The following is a 25505-nucleotide window of genomic DNA, read 5'->3' as shown; positions in this document are numbered from 1 at the left end:
TGGACTGGGGTGGAGGCGGTGTTTGAGGGAGCTTCTCTTTCCCTGCCTGCTCTGGGAAAGCTGCAGCGGTGCGTGGTGATGTGCTGGGAAAGTTAAATTTGGAGCTGGATAGCCAGCTGGACTGCACAGGGGCACATGGATGGGTGCTAGCACTGTGGGAGTGAGATTGGGATCTGGGATAAAATTAAAGCACTGCCTGCCCATTTGCATTCAGGGATGCTGGGTAGCTCTACAGCTGCCTTGCCTGGTTTGGCTGTGTCCCCGATGACTTTTCCCCTTTCCTGGGACTCTTCAGGGAGTGGGAAAAGGGTGATCACAGCAGGAATGTTGGTGATGGCTTCCTGCTTCCCAGTGCCAGCCCTTCCCACCTCTCCTTGACACAACCTGGGAGCTCTCTGGTGGGTACAGGACATTAGGGGAGGGGTGGGGGCTGTATTGAGTGACCCTGGTGTTGGTCTCAGCTGTGTCTGCCCTGGGCAGAAGTTCCCTGTGTCAGGGGAACAGTTCTGGGGATTCAGCTAAGTACTGAACACATTTCATATTTAAGCAATTGCCTGTCTTTCCCTCTGAGCCACGATGCAGGGGCATCAGACACATGCTATCTATTGCTTATTAAGTGGTTTAACAAGCCCAGCTAATTACAATGTACTCAAGGATTTTGTAGCTTACGAAGGCAGTCCCTGTTTGTTTGTGTCAGTGCTTTAATACATTAATTCACCAATTAAGCCTCGGGAGGTGTGTGTGCTCACACAGCTTTACATATGGGGAAGCATGTTGATGGTTTTCATGTCAGCTGGGGCTTCTCTGGCTCTTACAGCTCCAGCTCTGAAGGGGTGCTTGTGGTTTTACAGCCTTGTCACTGGAGGAACATGCATCCCCTACATAAAAACATTGTTCTCCCTGCCCAGAAATATGTTGTTTTACAAGACTCAGGCAGACATGGGCACTGTTATTAAGGTTTCCTTCTCTCAGACAGGCCTTGGAGATTTCTTGGTCTCTTTCCTTCTCAGTGCTGATAATACAGGCAATTTGTGCCTGAAAGTGTTGTCTTCTCTGCCTCAGTTAGTCCTGAGAGGTCAGCAGTGGGAGGTGCTGCCTGTGACACATGCATTTGTTTGCAAAGGGCCCAGCACATTCATTAAGCCACACGGTAACGAGCAATAATCAGTGCAGAAGGAGCCCAGCGTGAGCCAGTGCAGGGATGGGCTGGAGCAGGCAGAGAGGGTCAGAGGTAAAAACCTCCTCAGAGCACTCACAGCTCAATGAAAAGAAAGCAGTCATGGGGGGGAGGAGAAGGAGAAATAACAGATTAAAGGAAATTGAGCAACTGTAATAAATACACTTGAAATTGAAGTGATTATATTCCCTGTGGAGCTGAAGTGCTGAGGAGGGTCTGCAGAAAGGGCAGCCACACAAAACCAGTGGCCTTTTGGAGAGCTGGCTTACAGGGAATGCAAAATGAGTGGAGGAAAGATGGCTGGGCTTTAATGCAGGTCTTTCAGACACAGTTGGGAAGGCTGCCCTAAACATTCAGTCTGGTAGAAATAAAGATAATAAAAGGCAGGATGATGGGACTGACATACACCAGGCTGGCTAAGCCAGAGACTGGAACCATAATGGAGCACTGCTGAAGTACCACAATGAAAGGAGAGGGGAGGAAGAAGTGTGCAGGAGAAAACAAAGGGGTGGAAAGCAGCAGCCATACAGATGCTGAGGGTGTATTTCTGGCAGGGAAGTCCTTTTGCACATAAACATCTCAGAGACAACAAAAGTGGCCTCACATCAAGGAGGGGTTTGGAGTTTTGAGGAAAACAGGGATCTGGTGCAGAGGACGTGGAGAAGAAAGTGTTTATCTTGAGAGTGATATATGGAGTACTTACACTGATGACAGAACAAAAGCCAACCTGAATCAGTGATAAGAGGAGAGAAAGATTATTAAATATTTTTCATCTGCCAAAATTGCATCCAGCTTTATGGAGGATGAAGAGTTCATATCAGTGACCAGCTGTTCAAGGGCACAGGACCAGGTGAGCATCCTCTACAGATGGAGAGCACATCCTCAGGGTATGCACACAACTTGCCAAGCTCTTTGCTGACATTTTAATTTGCCTGTTTAAAATTGGGCAGATGGATGAGAGTTGGAAAGTGGTGGACATAATGGGGACAAGAGACAGACCAGTGAGCTTGGTGTTTGCTCTGGGAAATTCTTGGGAAACTTCTTAAACTCTAAAGGATGTTGTGGGAGAACACCTGGAAAGGGATGATTTGTGAAGGCCAAAGAAATGGGGCTTGAAGGGGTGGGAGGTCACACTCAGCTAATCCTGAGGAGCTCACTGCCACCATATCTGAGGGAAATTCAGTGGATAAAGTACATTGAGGTGTTCCACAAGTATGTGACAAGAACCAGGCATCTGAAATTAATGACTAGGGGTAGAAGCATTGACAAATGCATCGACAAAACAAAGAACCCGTGTAGAAATCTGCCCTAAGAGCAAGAGACAGAAAAGAGATGTTGCTAAAAGTGTTTCCAATTGGAAACAGGCAGAAAGTGATGTGTCCTGGAAGTCACTGTTAATCACCTGTGTTTTTCTTGATGTTTGCTAATGATCTGGAAGGAAATGCTGAAGGCAGGACCCAGAGTCCTCTCTGCTGTAGCATCGTGACTGAGGGATTTTTCACCAGCATGGACTGTGCTCAAGGTCCCAAACACAGCCAGAGCCTCCCCTGATTTGGGATGTGTTTGAGAGAGGAATCCCTAGAGAGAGAGATTAATGCAATTTATGCCACAGAGAAACAGCACTATCCATTAAGAAAGGATAAATGAAGCAAACTGGGCAGAGTAGGAATTTTTTGTTCATGGAACTCTTTCCAGAAATGCAGATGTGATTTTTAACAGCTCGGTAATTATTCATTCCTTCTTTATTTTTTTCTTCTCTCTCTACAAATCCAGTTTCTAGTTTGGAGACCTCAGATGACTTGATGTGAGCTCTGTTTGCAGGAGAATTGCAGCCTGGCTGTGTAAATGCAAGTCTGAGTGAAGTTTTGAACTCTGGGTGCTCATATGCACTCAGATATTGATCTGGGTATGTTTTCCTACTACCTGCTTAAAAAAATCTCTGCCCTGGGAAAAGGTTAAAAGACTTGATTTAAACTCTGATTGATAAAGAAAAGACTTCAAGGTGACCTTTTCAATACAGGCTGAATTTGGGGTCACTTTCCAAGCTCAGATTGCAATAAGGAAACAGGATTTGTAGGGAGATTGATGGATTGGATTAGTGGCCTCTCATTTTGCCATGTTACCTTCCCAATATCTGATGCTGGCCCTTCAATTAAGGCAGTCCAGGAAAACAACCTATATAGTCTTGTTCAAGGTATTTTTGGATGAAATGAGACCTGTCCTAGGCTAGTGAGGAGAAACAGCTTAAGGTATTGAAGATCTTTCCACCATTATACCCCACTCAGTGCTCTGCAGCATCACCGACATATATTCGTCTACAAATTGCTGTTGCCAGCTTTGGGAAGTTCTTTTTATGCCTCTGCATCCTCAAGTAATTGAAAAACAGTATTACTCTTTCCCACCTTCCCCAGAAATCTTGCTGATTTTGGGCCTTTCCGCTAGCAGTATGTTCTTGCTGTAAAACTTCATAATACACATTTAAATTTAAGCTGTTAAGCCATATATGACATATATAAAAAGTATATGTGTGTGTATATATATATATATATATATATATATATATATATATATATATAATATCTTGGTTTTGTAGCTGAGGATCCTCATAGGTTGCCTTCCCCATGTGCCTTGAATACCAACTTAAGAATCATCCAGTCTTCAAACAGAGTTCAGTTAAAGCTGAACATGCACCTTTTCACCATCTGCAATTAATCATGTCTTCTGAGGCTACCAGCACTGCAGAATGTTTTCTTGAGTCTCACCAGGGCCTTTAAGAAGAATTAACTGGGTATATTTCCTCTGCTGCAGACACTGATGTTTGGCCACAGGAGAAAACTGTAGGATTCATTTTTTTTTCTCCCCTCTTGTACTCATTGAAATTTGTGCAGGATTTTGTGAAAATTCACCCCAACCATCTGGCTTGTAATCGTGTGAGACATTGCTGAAGGATGACAGACAGAAAAATGGACAAATATATATTGTTTTATCACCCTGTGTTCTCCCCGTGCTGGGAGTGTCAGAGACAATAACCCAGGATGGATTCTCCTTTATAACCACAATAAGGGACACAGTGAAGCAATCAGGGAAGGATGCTCTAACAAGAGCATGTGGTTCCTTAACCAGTGCTGACCTCCTGGTGATGAGGGATTTTCAAAGCCTAACCCAAGGAGACCTGTTTCTGGTTCAGCTCTCACTGCTCAGAGAGGTTTGTTTGTGCCAAGGAGAGGAAGGTTGTGCTGGCTGGACAGTGCTTCTGCACAGCCAGTGCCTGGGGAACAAGTTGGATCCCACCATGGAACAGCTTTGGAGTCAATGCACAGATGAGCTGCTGCCTTTAGGGATCCTCTTCTGCAGGATGGACTCAGGGTGCTGGTGGGCTCCTTTCTCCCCTCTTTTTTTTCCTACAGCAAGGGGAACCTTGGAGGAAAAGTGGATTTCTCTTAGTGTGCAGCCTCACAGAAGCACCAGCACAAAATTAGTTGCTACTTGTGAGTCAGGCGCAGGGCAAAGGAGCACAATCATGCACAGACCTGGAGGGTTAAATGAGGACCAGCTGCTCTCCCCATCAGATTAGTAATTCCTTTGTATGATCCTCCTCCTCCTCTTTATCCCTCTCTGCATAATTTGCTACCTCTTAACAATAGCCTAAATCACCCAAACCACAGTAATTTTAGAGCCCAGCAGGCAGAGCTGTCTCACATTACTCCTCCTTCAGGGGTTTCCTTCTTCAGGAGGAGCTGCTGAGATGGAAAAAGGGATGTGGAGACAGAACAAGCCAGGGAAACCTCAGGCAGAAACAAAGACAGAGCAAGGTCCATTCGGGGTGGTAGGAAAACGTGGATCTGAGGGAACACCTCATCAAGGCACAGACATAAAAACAGCTCCTGTGTCGGTCCTGTGAGGAAGGGAGTCGGAGGAGGTGGGAAGGAAGGAGAGAGATGGAAATTGGGCAAACTAGAGAGAGACTTTCTAACAAAATCATAACTTGAGTCTGAGATCTGTCTCTCAACACCTCATGTTTTTGCTCCATATGGCCTCACTTCTGGAATTTTCTTGTTCCATGGGTTTGGCTGCATTAGCCACTCACTTAATGACCACCAAGCAAAGTTGTTGGTGGGAAAACGACTGGACATGGGGCAAAAAGTGATATTACTACCTGGAGTTTATAGACACACACACAAAAAAAAACCAGATGATGCTACATTTCTTTCAAATTGTCCTTTTCCTTTTTTTCTTTGTGATGGTGGTGAGGACAGCAACAATCAGCAGCACTTCCAACCTGCCTGGAGCTCTAGCTGGAAAATGCAGAACACAAGGCTCTTTCACCAAATTTTCTGCTTTGAGACGGTCCAGGAATTCTGTCACAACAGATTTTTCTGAAAGTCTTTATGCAGTTCCACATCTGGAGGAAACTGCACTTTGTCTAAAAATACTTCTTCATTTTGCACCCAGCTTTGGGGTCAGTTCTTGTTCTGTACTTTATAATGGAGATAACAGTTTTAGTTTGAACCACTACCAAGCCATACTTCTTTCTTTAGTGCCACCCTTCTTATAGTCACATATTTTCCAGAACATATTCAATATATCTGGAATTTTTTTAGCAATTATGGTGTGGGCTAGATCCTTCAAACTGTGAATAAGGGCAGTGACTGAACAACACTGAAACAGCAGTATCAAAACTCCTTAAATCTTTAAAATTAGAAGGAAAAGCTTAATGCTGTGACCTGAACCTGTGCTGCAATATCTGCGTGGGTGTGCAAACAGGCACTGAGGTTGATGGCTGGGATGGGAATGACAGCAGCAAGATCTGGCTGCTGAGGCCAAAAAGGGCAATGATTGAGCAGGGGATGTCTGTGGGGCTCAGTACTGGCTGGGCTGAGCTCTGCTGGTACCTTTTGGAGGGAGCAGTGGTGGTGACTGGGACACTTTTGTGTCTGCTTGGGGTGAGGGGGAATGCAGTCTAATCAAGGCTGTTGCAGAGATACGTGAGATTTTCAGTGCTGCTCCCAAACCAAGGAGTGTGAAGAGCCAGTACAGGGACAATGGCTGGGACAAAGTCTCATGTGGCACCAGTTAAGCCAGCCCTGTGTGGCATCTGCCTGCTGGGACACTGTGGGGATGCAAAAGCCAAAAGCCAAAGCTCAGGCTGAGTTCAATGTTAGCAAACTCCTCCCTTCAAAGGACTCAGGAACTCATTTCTGGCCCTGCAGCAGCTCAGCCATGGAGGGGCTGCTCCTTGGACTCTGCCTGCTCCATCCCTGCTGGCTGGGGAAGTGTGAGGCACTGGACTCTGCTCCATCCCTGCTGGCTGGGGAAGTGTGAGGCACTGGACTCTGCTCCATCTCTGCAGTGGAGCTCTGGCTGGGGAAACGGGAGGCTGCACGCTGCTGAGAGCAGGTTCTGCCAGGCTCCTGGCCCTGCTGTAGCAGGCAGAGCCATTCAGTCAGCTCCCAGGCTGGGCAGTCCATAGCCCTGAGCCCCTGTGACTCCGGGGTGGAAGGTAAGGCTCTGTGCTCCTGCTGGCAGACATTCCCCAAGCTGCCAGGCTGCTGCTGAGCCCCGGTCACTTCCCACTTTCTTGTGATTATCCATCTCGGCAGTGGGATGCTGATAAGTGTCTGATTACTGTGTTGTGGAAGCCTTAAGCCTGAAATCTGACTATCACGTGGTGCCTCGAGGGGCAGCCAATCCCCCTCCAACCCTCCACCAGTAATCCTTCCTTTGCCCTGGAAAAATAGTAAAACAGAAAGACAAGTGGTATCTGTCTGCAGCAGCACTTTCCAATCAAGTGAAAACTAGCTGGAAAATCAAATCAGCTGGTAAGTTGCTGCAAAACACAACTCTATCTCCTTAAAATCTCCTGTTTTCAAGGGATGAGCTGAACAGCAATAGCTGCTGATGTAAAACAAGCCATTATGCCTCCTATCTCCTCTCCAAGCCCCCCTCCCTGCAGACGCATGAGTCTGAAGGAGGCAGATGCTCTCTGAAGACTATTTTCCTCTGTTAAATAAATTCACTTTCAAATAATGTGTAATTAAATGTGTGGTATTGAATTAATGTTTTATTCTGAGTGCTTTGGCAGCAGGGGACCTAGGGGCCTGGCTGGTGGAAAGAAAACATGCTCACCAGAAAGACTCCCTTCTCCTCTCTCTTTCCCTTTTCCTCCCACCCTGCCAAGAATCCCAGCCCCTGTTTCCAAGAGCTGCTGGAGTGTATCAATGAGTTGGTGAGGGCAATGCTTTGTGTAAGATCCCTTTTGTGATACGTTGTCATGGGGCTCTTGGGCATTCACCCAGTGCAAAGACCTCTGCAGCCCACTCCTTTCCCCCCTCTACCCATGTCTTGATATTCTTAGTCTTCATCCTCAGAAGGTGCCAGCTGTCTGCTAACCTTGTATACAAAAGGCAGAGCCTGAGTGTCCCCTCAGGATGAGAAGCTGGTGCTGGGTGTCTAAGGAGACAGAAGCTGCTGAAGCTGGAAAGGCAATTTATCCTTCCAGCCTAGTGGCAGACAGAAATCAGGAAGCTGCAGACGATGTTGGGAATCACTGGATGGTTTTTAGGCCTTTACCTGGAATGTTAGTGAGGTTTTGGTCCCATCATCAGTGTTTGGTCTTCCCCTGGGAGCCAGCTGAGGAGTTGGTGCGTGCAGAGACATTGGCAAGCACAGGGTGAACCTGTCCCCAGGCTTTGCAGGGGTGACAATAGCAAGGGGGACCAGAGGGACTGTCTTAACCTGAGAGGATCTTGAAACGTGTCTTTAGCACAAGCAGTTTAAGCAGAGACTGAGTTGGGGCACAACTGGGAGCCCATTTACAGCTGCCTGCTGCCTAACCCCAACCCTGGCAGCCACAGGGAGCCTTGGGAGCATTGGGTTTCTTTTGGTAAAGTCTTCAAGGTCTCCATACTAAAGGACATTTTAATCATTGACAACAGCTCAGGTGAAGAGATTTACCTTGTTGGATCAAGGGAAGGTCCTGTTGATATTAACTCGTGCTTGACTAATTCCAGAAAGTCATAAATCTGCAGGAAGAGGAGGAGATGGATTCTGACTCAGAGGCAAGAACCCACTGCTGTGCAAGGCATGGATGTGCTGAAGGGTTCTTTCATTTGCTGCTGTGGTCATTGTCAGGCTGGGGGTGATGTTCAGGGTCCTTCCTCTTGCTTTTTCTCCTTTTGTTTAGATCTCCCCAAGATAACTTGGTTCTGCACTTGGTTCTGCAGGACTGGGCAGTGTTGTGCTTCCTGGTTGAGACTGCTCAGCATCCATGAGACACTTTGTATTGCTCTCTTCATAAAATAATTGCTAAGTGGTTTGTACTCAGATTTATGGGACTGAAATGGATGAGAAGGGCTTGAAGTTGTGTGTTTTTTCTAATAGGAATGTCAGGTGGTTTAAGGTCAGAGAGAAGTTTTTGCTTAAAAAATGAGCATGGAATGGTGCCGAGTGCATTCTAACTTTGTTATTTTTCAGATTTTTTTTTCCATGAAGTAAATGAGAATTTGCTTTGGTTTGGGTTTAAACTTTGCAGGTATGTCACACCAGGTAATGTCACCTGCTTCCAGGTGGTTGTCAGGGTGTTTTGCTGAGGGAGCCTGGTGGGCTCTGGAGTTGCTTCTGATGAGTTGTTGGTTTAAGGGGTGCTTGTGCTTTGCCTTTCTATCAGTTCTTTTACACACACACCACACACACACACACAAAAACTCCCTTTCCATTTCCCTTCAGCTCCAAGAGCACGGTACATGAGCACTGTTGTTGGTGGTGGTCTCTGTGTGTGGCTGCTTTTGGAGCTGGTGCTGCAGCTCAGAGGGTGCTAATCCAGTCACTGGATTAGCTGCAAATCACACCCCTCTGTGCTGCTTGAGGGCTGTTCTGCAGCATCTCTCCCTCAAATCAGGGCTGGCTGGACTCAGCTGGAAACTGAAAGGCAGCACTTTGGGTCAGGGCTTCCTCTCCATCTTCTATTGCAGCAGCAAAAGCCAGAGGAGCTGGTGATGTCCTGATTGCCAGAGGTATGCTTGGAAATGGTGGATGTCAGGTATTTCCAAAGCTCCAGTGATCTGGCATGCAGAGGTTGCTCCTCTCCAGTTTCCCTGAGCTCAATTGCACTGAACTTTAGCTCCTGGTGTAGATTGGTATAACTGGATCATTCTTTTAGCCAAGATTGTCCAGCTAAATGCGTCAAGGCCTGTTATTTTTTACCAAGGTCCATTTAGCAGCATGTAGTGCATTAGCTCTGGGTCTGCTGGGTCAGCTGAGCAATAAAGCCTCCTTCCCACCTGGGAGCTGCACTCATGCCTTGTGCTGCTCCCAAGGAATGAAGGGGATGGTGAGAAAATGAAAAGAACTGCAGAAACATAAAATAGCTCTCTCTTAAAGTCTTTATGAAGGAGTATGATCGTTAACTGAGCTGAAGGCTGTGGTTGCTCCACCAAGGTCCCAGAGATTCAGATATGCTTTACATAAATCTCTATGATTTGTGTCAGAACTGCTTGGTGCTTATAATCATGACTTTTTTGAGTCCAAGTCCTTGAAGGGTGCCTTACAGAGGAGCTTGGCAAAGACCCAGTGTCTGGGCACCGTGCCGAGTTGTTGGAACGTGTACCTGGGCCCTTTCCCAGAGGTGGCTCATGTCAGAGCTGGGACAGAAGCCACCAGAAGTGAAGGGCTACCTACTTGGAGTCCAGGCAGAGATAAGAAACAGCCTGTTTATGTCTCCATTTTTTAAAATGATGTGGGACTGATTCTCCCTTTGTTTACATGTACTTCACAGCAGTCCATGATTGAAATCAATATCCTCCATTGACTTTGATGGATTTGCACCAGGTGAGGAGGGAGACTCGGGCTCTGTGCAGCCTGCCTATGTGTTATCCTCTCTCCCTGTGAGACAAATCTGTGAGAGAATGCCTTGCCAGCCCTCCAGTGGCAGGGCTTTTTAATCTGGTCCTGCCCAATGCGCGTGCTCTACTCTGATCAAGGTACATTGGGTAACTCATTGAGTTTGGTTCCCATCCAGGCTGTGATTGACTGCCCAACATGAAGGGCCCTCTGCTTGGTACTTACATGTGGTGGTGACAAGATTTCCAGGGTAAATTTTAAGCTTTGTTTATTTGATTTTAATTGCGGTGGAGCAGCAGAGCTGTGCAGCATTTACTCACAAGAGTTATTCCAGCAGTGTCGAGGAAGAAATGAATGAATCACATTGACTAAGTGAGAACTTTGCTACCTTTTTTGTGGACAACTTATGTAGAAAGAAAAGAGAAAATTCTTTGGCATAAATTAGTTGTTACAGCAAATGACTCAGCCACTGCTGAAAAATGTCATTGTTGTTATCATTTATAAAGTGCTGTTGATGCAAATGAGGCATTAGCAGCTTATGAAAATCAAGACCATATCTACAAAGAGCCCAGGATCAGACCCAAATCAGGATACCCTAGAAACAGATCTAAAATAAGTCAGGTTTAAAACAGGGCTTGAGCAGCAAGAGGGGCAAAAAATAGAGAAGAAGAAACAGAGAGAAGAAATGCCATGAAGTGAAAAAGCAAAAGGAGGGAGGAGCTGGTGATGGAGAGGTGTGCAGGAAAGGACCTACCTTTAGGGAAAACAGAGTCACATATTGGGGAGGTGAAAAATTTATAGAAAATTGATATTGGTCTTTTCTAGGCGAGAAGAGGAATCTTCCAATAAAGAGGGCAGCAAAAGTAAAAGTGGAAATGTCTATAATTTTGGTCTATTCCACCAGCAAGCTACAGGTTGCTTGTCAATTAATAGTCCAGGGTCAGGAAACCCACTAGAAATACAAGAAGACAGACTGCTAGCTATTTGGGAGTTTGAAAGATGATGTGAGGAATTAATTGAAATTAATTTAACAATTGAAACTGACCTGGTGTAAATGATCCAGCATTAGTAGTTTTGCAGTTTGCTCTAACTTAACTACTGGCACTGCTCAGGTACTGCTCATGGTTTACTCTGGAGATTGATTTGTCCATTTTCCTCCCACTGTAGTCATCTGTGACCAAACACAATCATGTGCATTCAAGATTATTAGTAAACCATGGTTTCAAAGATGCTGGTTGTGATGGGAATTTGAAATGCAGAATTTGCAGTGTCACTGAACCCATCTCTTCTTCATCTGATGCCCAGGACTGATTTGGAAATGAGACAGTAATTGGAAAATTAGATTCATGAAATGTACTCATACAGCTTCCCAATATCTGCTCATGTGATTGAAAAGTGGTGGTTATTCAAAACAAGGTGTTTCCATTGCACACAGTCTATTGCCAGCTCAATATGCTCTACCTGGAATTTGGAGGTTGAGTCAGGGTCAGCCTGACTCAACCTGACTTTTTGTCTTGACCTTGCCATAAGATAGAGAGACTCTGCAATATGAGAGTAAAAGATGGGAGAAGAATCATTGAATCAGTGATGGAAGTAGAAAAGTTCTGATTTTTCCAGGCTCTGTCGCAAGGACCAGTGCAGAAGTGAGCCACTGGGACATGGTAGACTGATGTTTGAGGAAAGCAAAATTAATCTTGTTCCCTCTTCTTCTTCCCCAGTATCCCATGGCTGTGTTGGGTTCACAAGTTTAGCAAACCAGAAGGTGTTTGTCTCGAGGAGAGGAACAGACATGACTAAGGACACGTGGGAGCAAGTGATGGGGAGGAAGAAGTTTCTGGTTTCAGACAGTCACTTTTCTAACTAAATTCACTTTAAGCACAGATCAAATCATCTGTCCTGCAAAAGGTTCAGAGGTGGTTAGGTAAAGATCCCTTTGCAGATCCAAAGCTGCCATCCTTCTGCCTTGGCTTTTCCAGAGAAAGGAAAGCTTTCTGCACGTGTAAAAGTGGGTCCCAGACTTACATTTGTTAATGCTCTAACCTACCCCCATGCTGCCATCATTGAGCTAAAGTCATGGGCCATTTCCAACTAGCTGCAGGTCAGGTGCTTTCTGATGTGGTTAATGGGCTACTCAGAACAAAATTGAAGGCAAAAGTTTGAAACACCTTCTCTGTGTGTTAAATCTTGATGGACAAGAAGGAAGGTGGGGAATCTGCCCAAATTTTCTTCTGTGTCATGAAAAAATGTACTGGACTATAAAAGGACTGGAAGGTGTTTCATTGTAAAGTGGAACTACTTCAGTGTCAGGCACTCGCATCCTTCCTGTAGGTACAGCATGGCTTTGAATGAGTTCACATCATGCTGTCAATTCTGCTTATTTTCCTGTCAGGTCTTGCTTTGGCTTCTGCATAGGATCTTCTTATGAATTGTCTTGTTGTCTTGTTTTTATAAGTAAATGGTACATGGGGAGGAAAAAAATAAAAAGAGTGGTTCTTCAGGAGAGGCAGTTTGCATACACCTTGTCTACAGGGCTGACTGCAACGCAGCCGAGACAGATTAGCACAGCACTGCCTGCCTAAAACAAATAAACACCAGCTGTTTATCAGACAGGGCCTGGCTTCCTCCAGGAGCAGGTAAACAGATTTATGCAGATGAACCTCTGAGGTGCCCTTGCAGCACAGCATCTTTCATGGCCATTTGGCCTTCCTTGTGAGTTACAGCCAGGGTGGGTGAGCACAGTGGTGCAAGGTGAGCACAATAACGCTGCTGGCCACACTGTGGCACGGGGGTTTGTCACTGCCTTGTGGTTAAACCTGTCTTTTGTAGTGGGTTAGAATTGATCATAGTGCTGATCTCGCCGTGAAGGGAAGAATTTGATCTAAACTTCACTACTTTAGGCCTCTAGATGTGGAAAAGCAATTTATTATAACTCACTTATTATTCCATTTGTGCCTAAAATACCATGAAGCAAAATTTATGTCTATTTGAGGTTGAGAGAAATTGCCATCAGGAAATGTACTTTTCTGATTCTACATTAAGATTGTCCAGTTGCTGTCAAACTACTTAACTTCATGACCCTTTTATTTTTATTGCCACCCAAGTTAACTTTCAATCCAACAGTGCAACACAAGTCCACCACTGCAAAAGGATTGCTTCTCCCTCAATTTAACTCTGTCTGCCATAATACCACATTTAATTCTTCATATGAATTTTCCCTGAAACTTCTCAGGTGACTCTTAACAACTAGCTGTAAAATCTGGTCTCAGAGACAGATGGGACATTATTTTAATAATATAGATGTAATTACACAGTTTGGATGCCAGCTCTCAGAAATGTCTGATAATTTATTAAGATGTTATTGGGAGGAAACATTGGGAGCTGAAAGTTTTGGACAATACCCTGGAGAGTTTAGAAAGAGAGGTTTGCCTCAGTTCTCATGGTGTTTCTCATCAGAAGTATAAAAATTTTTAAATAGTATTGCTGTTTTTTCTGAGACTGTTTCCTATTTAACTTCATCTCACAACAAATGGGACAATCCTATTGTAATTGCTACGTTTCTGAGTTTTTCAAAGTATCCTTGAGCTCCTCTTAGTACAAGATCCCTCACAGCTTTCTTGATTGCTGCTATTTGGGAGACCAAGAATGCAAATATGTGGTTTGACAACACAGTAAGACCAAGGTAATGTAGTGGTGAGTGCTATAAAAATGCTTGCCAAACCAAAGAGGATAAACCCCTTTTCCTCTACTCTATTAAGTAAATTGGTGCCATTTGAGCTCTTCTTATATTAGGAATTTCCTCACCCAAGTTCATTGCTTTACATTTCAACACATTATATCTCAGATTTCTCCAGGTAATCCTTAAACACTCAGCTAAACCAGGTGGAGAAGGCAAAGTCCACATGTGATTTGTTCTCCCTGGCTGCCACTGCAGGTTTAAAACCAAAGTCATTTTGGATGTGCCTACCAACATGGGCCTTAATGTTACTAATATTATTAATATCGGTAAGAAACAGTTTTCAGCCTATTGAACAATTAAGAAAGGTCAATGGGAATTCCCAGAGAGGTGTCTTTCATTACAAGGCCCATTGCTTGTGCAATCTTGCAGCATCCATCTTCCCAAGCAAGCCAAGGGCCCAGGGATGGCAGCTCCATAAACCTGCCTCTGAGCTCCTAATTAAAAAGCTTAATTGCATGAAAGCCATTAGGATCCTTGTGTTCCATTAGCTTTTTGATGCATTAAGTGGTACCTATGTGATCCCTCAGGTTGATACAGGTGCTTGCTCAGGTGCTGGGTGGCAGGAGCTGGTGGCAGATTGTGATGTGTCCCTGCAGCCAGTCTGAAACCCAGAGTTAGTCACTTCCACCTCCTTCATCTGCAGAGAAACCTACCTCATCTAAGGGACACATACCTTTACAGCTCCTGTGGCATAAGGAAGAGATGGAAAAGGATCAAAAGTGGTCAGGTTTGTGAGCAAATAGATTCAGGGTTATGAACAACCCACAGGAGTGGAAAGAGGGCACTGTCCCATGTAATGAGGAGACCTCTCATACATCAGCTTTTGCTAACTGGGTACTGGAGAGGAGTGCACAGCTCTCCACTGGCCTTCAAAGCCATCAGGCTGAGGCTGTGAGTGGTCTGTGCTGCCACAATTCTTATGGTGATGGAAAGCTCCACTGAAGGACAGTTCATAGAGATGAAGTTTTGGCTGCTGTCCCTTCAGAAAATGCTGTAGTGGCTGTGTATCTCTAACTTCTTCTACAGTTCATTCCAAGCATTAAAAAAAACTCTTTTTTTTTATTGCTGAGGAATTCTAGGGATCCTGTGATGCCACAAAGGTGCTTAGAGGTTTGCTGTGCCTTAGTGCTGTCCTCAGAAGAGAGCAAGTTTCTCCCAGCAACCCGTGGCATTTGATGATGGCACAGAGTCAGTGGATATCCCACAGTCACTAACCTGCCCCTGTATCTGGGCAGATTTAATCCTCAGGAATCACCTGTTAGCTGAGCAAACCACTTTTCATTGGCCTCTGTACCTCTGGTAAATTAAAGCTACTGCTCTTGTGATTCTTCCTGAACCCTTGGTTGCTATTCTCTGTCAGTCCTCGCTGTCCTAAATGTCAGTGGAAAGGATCATTGAAACAAATGAGTTCAGCTCATCTGTTGTGCCAGTGATGGTATCCTGGGATGACCTTCTTTCTGAGGGAGCAGTCATGTAGGGGAAGGCTGCAGGGTCAGGGTCCTGCCATGGGGCAGTTCCAGCACTTCCAGCCAGCTCCTGCTAATGCCCTAAGGAATGTTGGGGTCACTGCTCCTCCTCCTCCCAGGAATGCTTTGACTTATCAAGCTTCAGCCTCAAAAATCTGTCGTGTTTGAGTTTAAACTAATCCCAGTTGAAATGCAAAACGCAACAGGGCCTTCTAATCTCACCTGGCCTTTCATTGGAAGGATGTGACCTTTGCTACACCTCACAGGAGATAGATTATTTCCAGGATCATTCCAAAGAGATTCAAGTCTTTGTAGCAGAATTTGCCCCTGAGGACAAGCTTGCCACGAGCTTGTCATGAGAACTGATAAACCTCAAGTACTTTCCTCACAGATGTTTTGCATGAGACTAACTCCATCACAGAGATGGCTGCCTTCTGTGGGTGGGTAAAAAGATCCCCGTAGATATTTTTGCGAAACAATTTCAGTTCCCTTGCAGCTTGCAAGAAAATTGAATTAGTTGTTTTCCATTCGCTGAATTAACCCTGATTCATTCTTCCCCTCAACCCTCTCCCTCTTCCTCCCCTCCCTCCAACAGATGTCCAGCATATAAAGAGGAGAGACATCGTTTTGAAGAGGGAGCTGGGAGAAGGAGCCTTTGGGAAGGTGTTCTTGGCCGAGTGTTACAACCTCAGCCCCACCAACGACAAAATGCTGGTGGCAGTGAAGGTAAATGCTAAGGGCAAGAGAGAAGGGCAGGGGCTGGCCAGTGAAGGGAGCCTGGATGAGCCTGTGTGGGAAAGGGAAGCAGGGGAGGGCTGGGGGCCAGGGGTGGAGATTTATCTGATGCCGGAGATTGTGGTAAATCCAATTAGTCACACAAAGTTTCAGTGTTTCACTTCAAGGTTGTCTGTTCTCAGCAGTGCCAAAGCCTCCCTTCCTGCTGACACGGCCAGGAGACAGACAGGGAGGAGAGGCTGGGCTGGGAGCTGGGAGCTCCTGTGCAGCTGCAGCAGTGCACTGTGGATCCAACTCCCTCCAGCAGGCACTGCGGCCCTGCTCCTTCTGGATTTTATCTTTTTGTGTAACACGCAGAAGCTGAAACATAAAAAGGCCTCAGCAGAAATGAGCAATGAAAGCTAAGCGTGATGAGCCAATTTTCTGGGATCAATTTGCTGCAAGATGGGCAAAGCAACTCGGCTTGGCTCCACTCTGCTCCACTCTGCTTAGCCACAGGTTGCTCCTGTTTTGAGTACTTTAAGCCAACATGAATTCAGCTTGGCTTGTGCTGTGCTGCTTGCATCCTTGTGATATTCCTGGTGGGAGCTGTGCCCCATCAGTGTGGCTCAGGGCAGAGGAGAACACTCAGTGCAGAACTGTGCTCTCCTCTCAAGTGGCACCAGTTGGCAGAGCCACACTTTAATCCCTTGGATTTAACCAGTGCTTCCTAACTCTCGGAACAGGGTCTGCATTTGAACCGATGCTCTGCAGGGAGCAAGGTTCCAGCACTCTCTCCAAAGTGCTGGAGGCATCCAGTTACTTGTGACTAGTTCTAATCATCAGCAGCTCAAGCCTTTATTTTTTAGCTCAGATGTCCCCTTTTGCTCCAGCAGTGAAGCGCAACATTGCACCTTTCACCTCTGAGAGTGGTTAAAGCCGAGGACATGCAGACACCCACGTGATTAATTGTTTGATTACAGGGTTGGTACCTGCCTGTCAGTGCCAGCCATCCCCCAGCAAGCCTGGCTCCCGAGTCTCTTCAGAGTTTCATTTGCATGTAGGCAGGAACAGCATTCGAACTTGTTTCTGTTAATTGCTACTATGAGCTTACATCTCCAGAGTGCCTTTCATCCTGCAGGATCATACAGCTCCAGCTCTGGAGCAGGGCCCTGCAATCTGGCTTCTTGCCAGCTCTGGGAGTGGCAGGGAAAAAAATCCCTCTAATTCGGGCCACGTTAGAAGTCTGAGGGGAAGAAAAGGAAAAAAAAAAAAAAAAGAAAAAAGGCAGGAATAAAGGCTTTACATATTAAGTTGAGATTTGGCTGCAATTCCTGAAGATCTCATTCCCCCAGCTGAGGCTGAGAGCTACCTCCTCAGTCACTGCAGCTCAGGGCAGCAGCAGGACTCTCTGGTTAGGGGCAGCTGAGTCCACAGCCCAGAGCCTGCCTCTGCCCTGCTCCCAGGGACTCTCTCCCAGGGCCAAAGGAAGGAGCTGTGTTACTCTCTCGCTTAAATGGACTCAATTTTTTAGCAGATCTAAAGGTTGCAGCCCTGCAGATAAACTGAGTTTTGATGTGAAGGCATGGACAAGCTTCCTGTTTTATTCAGCTTGCTTCTAAAAGCATCCTAAGAAATGCACAAACACTATATCCAGCAGAGTGTTAAGGTGACAAAGTCAAGTACTAGAAATGATGGAGGGGCTGTGTTCAGGGCTTGTCCTCTGAACACCTTATTTTTCATTTTTCTGTGGCTGCTCTATTGTGGGGATCACTCCTGTGCTGGAACTCCCCTAGATGTGAGTGTACCCCTTTTCACAGCCTCCCAGCAGGTTACTGGGGTTGTATCATCCCCTTTTTCAGAGGGCAGAAGAATGAAAACTGAACTGATCTGCTTTAGGTGAAGGATGGAGTTACCAAGCTCTCTCTCTCCAGCCCCATGGACAGCAGGTACCTGACTGACAGTGAGCCCTGCTGCAGCAATAAACACATGGTGCTTGTGGAAGCCTGGCCCTGAGGCTGCATAAGAGGGGATTTTCCAAGTAATATTAGAACAACTGGCACTTCATGATGACAGCTGCAACCTGCAAATGCTCAGGGACCTGCCAGAATTTATGGAGGAATTGTGTGATGGAGACACACACACAAAAAAATAATCTATCCTGAACCTTCCTGAGAGAGGCATTCCACTGATTTTACTGAGACATCCCTTCTCTTTCTTTGGTTCTGGTCTTCTTTCCCTGTTCTATCCCTTCCAGCTCCCTCCTTTCTAAATGTTTGGCTTTGCAACCTTAGCAATGAGGAGGGGGTTAAGCATTTTTTTTTGGTGTGTGAGATCAACAAACTTACAATCTTAACACCTTATAAAAATGATTATGTGTGAAGGAGATGAAACCTATACTCACTGCAGCTTGAAATATTATGTGCAACCACAGGAAAAAGGGGGGAAAAAGAGTCATGGGGGAAGGGACTATTTTCCTGCAGAAAAATAGGGTGGCATCAACATTATGAAGATATTAAATGACTAAAAGTAATTGGGTGCCTGAGATAAGGATGGATGCTTTGCCATCTGCACCATGTAACTAACATTCATCTAAATATCTCTAGTCAAGCTATCCCAAGGGGCAAAGAATCAAAATAGATTTATGCCATGTGAATAGCACTTTGGGGGCAGAATCAGAGGAGGCAGTGTCCTAAGGCTTGGGGAAAAGCCTCACAGCAGGTGTGCTCCAAGGGGAAAAGCACCTTCTCTGCAGGAATCTCTAGAGGCAGCAGCACCACGGGCCAGCCCAGGTGCAGTAACAGAGTGCTGGGCTCCTCTCTCCATGCACAGCTTTCTGATATTTAGCACCCCTTTCTGCACATGAATTGCAGCCTGCAGCTGCTCAGGCCGCCTCTGCTGTCTGTATGGGGAGATTCAAGGCATGGGGAAAGGGGGAAGCTCTATTTGTGTGTAGGTAAAGGGAGAGCTGCCCAGTGCCCCCACCACTGAAGGGCAACTGGTGCACATCAGACTAACACAGGGTAAGTGGAACAAGTTTCTTTGAGTCCTTTTCAGGATTTGAGTCCTTTTCAGCTCCTGTGAGGTTGCACAGGTAAAGCCAGAATTGGTCCTAAACAGTCCTGGCGTGTGGAGGATGCAGAGAATAAGAGGCACAACCAGCAACTCAAAACCAGGCTCTTCATTTGCTTAAATTTTTGCAAAGATTGTGCTGATTCTTGTGGCCATTTCATCTTGTCAAATGGTCTGGACTTAAACTTTTTTATCAAGTCCCCTCCCTTGATACCCTGAGATGACAACAAGCTGCTTTCAGCTAACTCTCTGAATGCAGCTGCTCAAAAATGCACAGACAAGCCAGAACCCAGCCCTGGAGAATCCTCCCTTGTCATCATCTACAGCCACAGCAGCATCTTCATGACAACTCTGCAATGTAGGGCTGGCCCACACCACCTAAAACCTGCAAGCTGCCTTGCAATGGTAAAATGGCATTCTCAAATTGTGGGAGATGAGATATTCTCAATAAGGGTACTGATTTCAGCATCAGTCTGCCAGGGGAGTTGTTATAAACAGCAGGGAATAAAAACATGATTTTAAAAATTATGAGAAAAGACTTGACAGTGTCCTTCTTCAGAGGCAGTTTGAAAAATCCACACAATAACTGCACAGCCAGGCAAATCCATCTTCTGAATAAAGGCAGTGTAGTCAGCTATTTCAAAATAAAAGACAGATAGCAAGGACTGGCTGGCTCAGGAATTTAATAATAATGAGATATGAAGCCATTCACCCCTAGGTCACCAGTATAAATTCTGCCCAAGCTGGGAATAATTGGAAGCTATTACCCTCTGAGGTATGTTTGCTGCTGCCTAGGAAATGAGTTGGGGAGCCCAGTGGGACAGTAACTACAGGAATGCCACACAAACATGGTGCCACCAGCCCAACTGGGTGGTTCCTCTCCCCTCCTTTCCTCATCAGCTCCTGGCAGATGCTGTGGTCCCGTTGTTTTGGGTTTTCCCCCACCTGAGCCCACTGTGTGTGCATCTCTCGGGAGTTTAGTTGTTAATTGCAGTCTCAAGATATGTGAAAAGGTCTCTGTTTCGGCCCGCACGTCCGAAGAACGAGTCAGAGCTCTTCAGTTTTTGGTCTTGAGGTTGTTTATTAAATTTTATCTTTAAAATTTTCCTCCTGCCCAGCCGAGGTCTGCTCTGCAGGGCAGCCACAGGCACTCTGACCGTCCTCGGGACGGTGTTGTCTTTTTATACTACAAACTACTTATAATATATTTACAATTACTTTCCAGTACCTATTACCTATGTTAGACAGTGAACTTCTATTCTAACCAAACCCAAAGTGCCAGCATCACAGCAGAACATGGAGGTAGAGAAGAAGAAGAAGAAGGACTGGACACGCCCAAGTTCCTCCATCTTGTCCCCAAAACCCCCATACTAAAAATCCCAAAATCTACCTTTTCACCCGGTGATAATTTTACTATTACATTATTTAAACTTCTGTGACTTTCATGTCCTCATACAAAGCTGGTAATTTGCTCCAGGGGTCATAATCAAATCCCCAGGTGCTCTGGGCTGCGCGCCAGGGTCTTCGAGCCCCCCGGCAGGGTCCCTGGCAGCTCTGGACACCCAGAGGGATGTGCTGAGTTCCCACACACATCCTTCATTGCAGGCTCTGAAGGACCCCACGCTGGCAGCCCGCAAGGATTTCCAGCGGGAGGCAGAGCTGCTCACCAACCTGCAGCACGAGCACATCGTCAAGTTCTACGGCGTCTGCGGCGACGGCGACCCGCTCATCATGGTCTTCGAGTACATGAAGCACGGGGACCTCAACAAATTCCTCAGGTCTGTGGCAATGAGGGCAGGGGAGAGGCTGTGGGGACGCCCCACGGCCACGGGGAAACCTGTTCTAGCTCAGAGGTGCACCAGTGGTGCTGTTATTCAGTGGGGGATGGTTGTTCCAAGCACAGCTTGGAGGAGGTGATGGTTCTCACCAGATTTAGGGCTTTGGTAGCCCTATCCCAACATTTTCTCTTAGGCAATCTCAGGAGATGTGGAAATCAGGGTTTTCTTCTCCCACCTCAGCAAGTTTGAAGCTGCAGGGAGCATGGCTGTGATCCTTCTCTGCCCTGTGGGGATGGAAGGACATGAAGCCAACAGCTCCAAGTCCTACACATCCACCAAAGCCATGTCCCACTGAAGCAGGAAAGCCACTTGCCATCACTCCCTCAGCCACTGAGCTCCTGCTTCAGCAGCACAAGAACCAAAATATTCAAAACATTCCTTTGAGAAATTTGTTGGTGTCCTTGATCTGATCTGCATCCTGAGCATTTACTGGTCACTGGTTCTCATTCCTGCATGTGCTGTAATTACCTTCTCTGTCTCTAGAGAGATGCAAATCACCAGAGCTCCCAGTGCCCCCCATCATCGTTCAACCATTCCACCAGCCTGAGGCAGGTCACTTGTGTGCTCTGCATCCAGCAGCAGCAAGGGCCAGGGAGCAGCTGTGGGAGGATGCTTATGGTGCTCTTCTGCCACAAAACAGAAATTCCACTCTGAAACCTGCATGCAAGTGGAGTGGTACTTACCTCTTGAAATAATTAGTAGCTTTATTTCCCAATATTTACAAAATTGGACCCTTGATATTTTCCTGTTTTGACTGCTAAGTGTGGATATGATTGCAGGGGGAACAAGAATCTTGTGCATGGCAGGTCTAGCTCTGGGGTTGGGATACACTCACTGAGAAAAATATTTCTGCCAACACAGTTTCTGACCAGGAAGCACAAGCTTTTCCCTGAGGTTTTCACCTCTAAGCAATCACCCACACCAGAAGAATATAAGTTAGGATCCTAGAGATTTCTTCTTTCCTCTGCCAAGTAGTGCCAACCTGTCTCCAGCTTTGGGGCATTTGCAGGGCAGTGGGTGAGCTGGGAACCTCCCTGCATTAATTTTCATCCTCATTTTGGTATAGCTGTGGGTAGATTGAATAGGATTTTATAGCTCAGTCTCTGTCTCGAGCTCTGGATAGATCCAAGATGTCTTTGTCAAGGTAGGATGAGTGAAGGCTGTTGGCTTTAGAGAGCTCCTCAGACCCTCATTCAAGGGGGAGCAGCCTTGCTTACCTGGGACCTTCTTATGTCATACTTGGAGGCCTCAGCAACCTCCAGCAGCAGCAGATTGAGCTCTGCCACCAGCATGAAACCAGGAGCTGGGCTGAAGGGGTGTTTTAGCCCAGATTGGTGATGCAGCGTTAAGGACAATGCCTCAGCCTTGTGACTGAAGGCAGGCAGTCTGAAAAGAGGCTGAGAGATGCTGCTCTTCAAGTGCTTCACAAAGGAAAACTCCAAATTGACCTATCCTTTTTCCTGGCAGAGCCACCAACCTTATTTTCTTAGAGGAGTCAGATATTACAGCTGAGGAACAACCTCTCTCACTGCTCTAGTTAACCTCCCAAAGAGTACAGAGCAAAACAGGCTCTCTCAGTGTCTCAGAAAGGTGTCATATGCCCACTGCCTGATGGAATTGCTTCACTCAGCAGTGTGTTCCTAAGGCTGAAATCATGCTGGAGCCATGGACCCCTCACTCCCATGTCCCAGCTCTTTCTTGGGACATGTCTGAGAAACACTCATGCCTGATGAAATTCATCTCCAGTCTCATTGGAAAAGAAAGCTTGTTGTATTATCTTTGGCCTTTATGAAGGAAAAGAAACTTTTCAAGGTGTGTGGTCCCTGGGACTGCAGCTTCTCATCTTCCAGCTGTGTTTAGCTGCCAGCTTCTCCTTCCTGTGCAGCCTTGGAAAAAGCAGCTCTGTGCTCCTTTGCCTGCATGCTGGAATGTGGTAGGCAGTGAAAAAGCCCTTTGTGTCCCAAAGGAAGATGGCTTTGGGGACAAGGGAGCTTAGACCCTGCAAAGAGACACTCAAAATGCCTAAGGAAATGTCATATGAAAAGAGATTTGGGCTTTGTCAGGTAAGGTGTCTGCTGGTGGGGAATGGGGGCTGCAAGGGGATCAGGAAGGGTTGGTGAGGCAGAGCTGCTTGGGATCCCTCAGCAAGCAGCAGTTTTTATTGTGGAATAATTCCCCCAGCCCACAGCAGGAGACAGTGACTCCCAGACACTGAAGGCCAGGGACACTGGGAGTCTGTAAGACGCTCAGATGGACTTTTCCTCGTTTAACTGCAGAAATTGGAAAAACAGTAAAATGGAAGAGACTCACTTTAGACCCAGTTTCCTAGAGAAAAGCACAATAAATAAATAAATTCCCCTCAGTGTTGTTAGACCTTTGTGTGCTTCCCAGAGAACAGTGAGTTTTAGAGGCCTGAAACATTAACTGGTGTGGCAAGGGGAAGCACCAGGATCAGCAGGTACCTGCTGGGTTGGTGGTGGTGTGTGCTGGCATGGCTCCTCGTGCCTCCCAAAGCCACAGGGCTGGTGGTGCCACAACAAACCCTGATGTCTGCACCAGGACAGGCTGCAATGGGGCTGTCCTGCCTCAGAAAATACTGATAGAAAAGGTCTTGGCATGGGGAAATGCAGGCACGGCCTTCCAGGGAGCATCCCTAGAAATGGTGAGCACGGGAGTCCGCCTGCAGGTTGGGTGGGGGGCAAGGCTGGGTGTTCCTGGACAAGCCCCCACTGCCTTGGGGTCTGCAGTGACCACATCTGCCACTAAGGGTGTCCATCACTTCCCCCTTTTCCTCTGGTTACTGGTTTTCCAGCTTTTGTTTCCTGTCAGCAGCAGTTTTGAAATAGGGGTAATGGCACATTGCCATTGTGCAGCCTGCAAGAAGTTGTTGCCATTTGCTGTTAGCTCAAACAGACAACAGGGTTTGTTAGAAAACTTGCAGAGTCCTGGTGTTCCCCTTCCTGTGAAGCAGCACCACAGTCAGACTGTCATGGGACAGAAAAGGAATTTCAGAAGAGGAAGCCAGAATGGTGACTTTTATCCCTCCAAAGCCTCAACCTCCTGGTTTTTCTCAAGCCTTTCTCTGTTCCTTTCCACTGGAGCTGTGTGTCTGTCCTCACAGTGCAGAGCTGGGGGCTGTCCCCATCCAGCAAGAGCAGTGACTGTGTGGGATTCCTGTCTCCTGGTCACTCCTGAGACCCAACCCTGTGCTTTTTGCTTTTTCTTCCCTCTAGGGCACACGGCCCAGATGCAATGATCCTGGTGGATGGGCAGCCTCGACAAGCCAAAGGGGAGCTAGGGCTATCCCAGATGCTCCACATTGCCAGCCAGATTGCCTCTGGAATGGTGTACCTTGCCTCCCAGCACTTTGTGCACAGAGACCTGGCCACCAGGAACTGCTTGGTTGGAGCCAACCTGCTGGTGAAGATTGGAGACTTTGGGATGTCAAGAGATGTCTACAGCACTGATTACTACAGGGTAAGGCAGCTGCAGTGGCACTCTGGTGCTCAGAGCAAAGGGAGATGGGAAATGTTACAGTAAATCAGTTTTTGGAGCCCTTGGGCTCACTTGTTTGGTTATTACCTCATTGAAACACAGAAGTTGATCAGGCATTCCTAAACCACTGTCCTTACTCCTGCTCACTCATGGCCATGCTTGTAGTTCAGACACCCATGCAGATGCCTACACACAGACTCTGTGATACCCCAGCACACAGTCACATGCTTTTGGATGGCTCTGAAATCATTCCATCCTTACTGCCTATTTTTATTCCTTGTTTTTTGAAGACATTGACAAATTAAAGGTAATCCAGAGAGATGATAAATACTACAGGCTGTGACCTCTGGTGTTAGATTAAAGAAACTTAATACAGGGACCCAGAGGGAAGGCAACTGAAAGACTGACTGATAAGTGCATAAAATATGGAAGAGGAAATAATAGTCAATTTAGGTTTGACCTCAGAACATTTTTTTTTCCAGCAGGGTCATAATTTAAACAATGGAATAATTTGCCAGGGGTAGGTTGCTGAAAGCCTGTCATTAAAGAAGTTCAGGAAGCAAGTAGACAAAAATGCCTGGGTTTAGTGTAGAGGCTAATCCTGTACTCATCTCTGGGGAGAGACTCAATGAGCCAGGAGTGCCTTTCCAGCCTTTTCTCCTGTGATTTGTGCTCACACTGTTCCCTTGTCTTGCACACTCCCTCTGTACCTGTCTGCACTGTCCTGCCTGCCTGATGGCAGCATTCCTGGGGGAACAGCATTTTTCCCTTCCCAGCTGCAGGAGAGATGTGATGTGAGAACTGTTTGGAGCACACTGCAGTAGGAGTTTGTCTCTGGACTGTCCACCAGCAGGGAAAGGCTTCTCAGGCTAGGGAGCCATGGTTTCTAGCCTGATGCTTGCACAGGGCTGATTTATTTCTGCTTACAACATGTGTGTTTGGCATGGAGGATGATTTCCCCCAGCTACCCAGAAAGGGGTGGCCTATTGTCCTGATCAAATTCAGGAAGTTTTCATGATGTGATGGCTGCCAAGTGCAGTTACTGAGCGGGGGAGGAGGGAAAACCTGATCAGATTTGTGCTGAGATGTATCACCCCTCCCAGGCCACAACACTGGGTTGCCTCTGGGTTTAATTACCAGTGAGGGAACCAATCCTCACTGTGCAGCAG

The 25505-nt window shown here is 46.5% G+C and overlaps 1 protein-coding gene across 2 annotated transcripts in view; it reads left to right on the top strand.

Annotated features, from left to right (window-relative positions):
- The window catches only part of NTRK3 (neurotrophic receptor tyrosine kinase 3), a 218569-nt gene that overhangs the window by 148950 nt on the left and 44114 nt on the right, over nt 1-25505 (top strand). For both annotated transcript variants that reach the window (XM_071441298.1, XM_071441300.1), the window contains exons 13-15: nt 15813-15943; nt 20609-20781; nt 24075-24318. In XM_071441298.1, coding sequence (XP_071297399.1) covers nt 15813-15943; nt 20609-20781; nt 24075-24318 — 548 coding nt within the window. The remainder of the gene's footprint in view (nt 1-15812; nt 15944-20608; nt 20782-24074; nt 24319-25505) is intronic.

The sequence above is a fragment of the Agelaius tricolor genome, unplaced genomic scaffold (assembly GCF_023055355.1).
Source record: "Agelaius tricolor isolate 1412-34295 unplaced genomic scaffold, bAgeTri1.0.p SCAF_16, whole genome shotgun sequence".
NCBI classification, from domain to species: domain Eukaryota; kingdom Metazoa; phylum Chordata; class Aves; order Passeriformes; family Icteridae; genus Agelaius; species Agelaius tricolor.
This window is presented reverse-complemented; position numbering and strand designations above follow the sequence as displayed.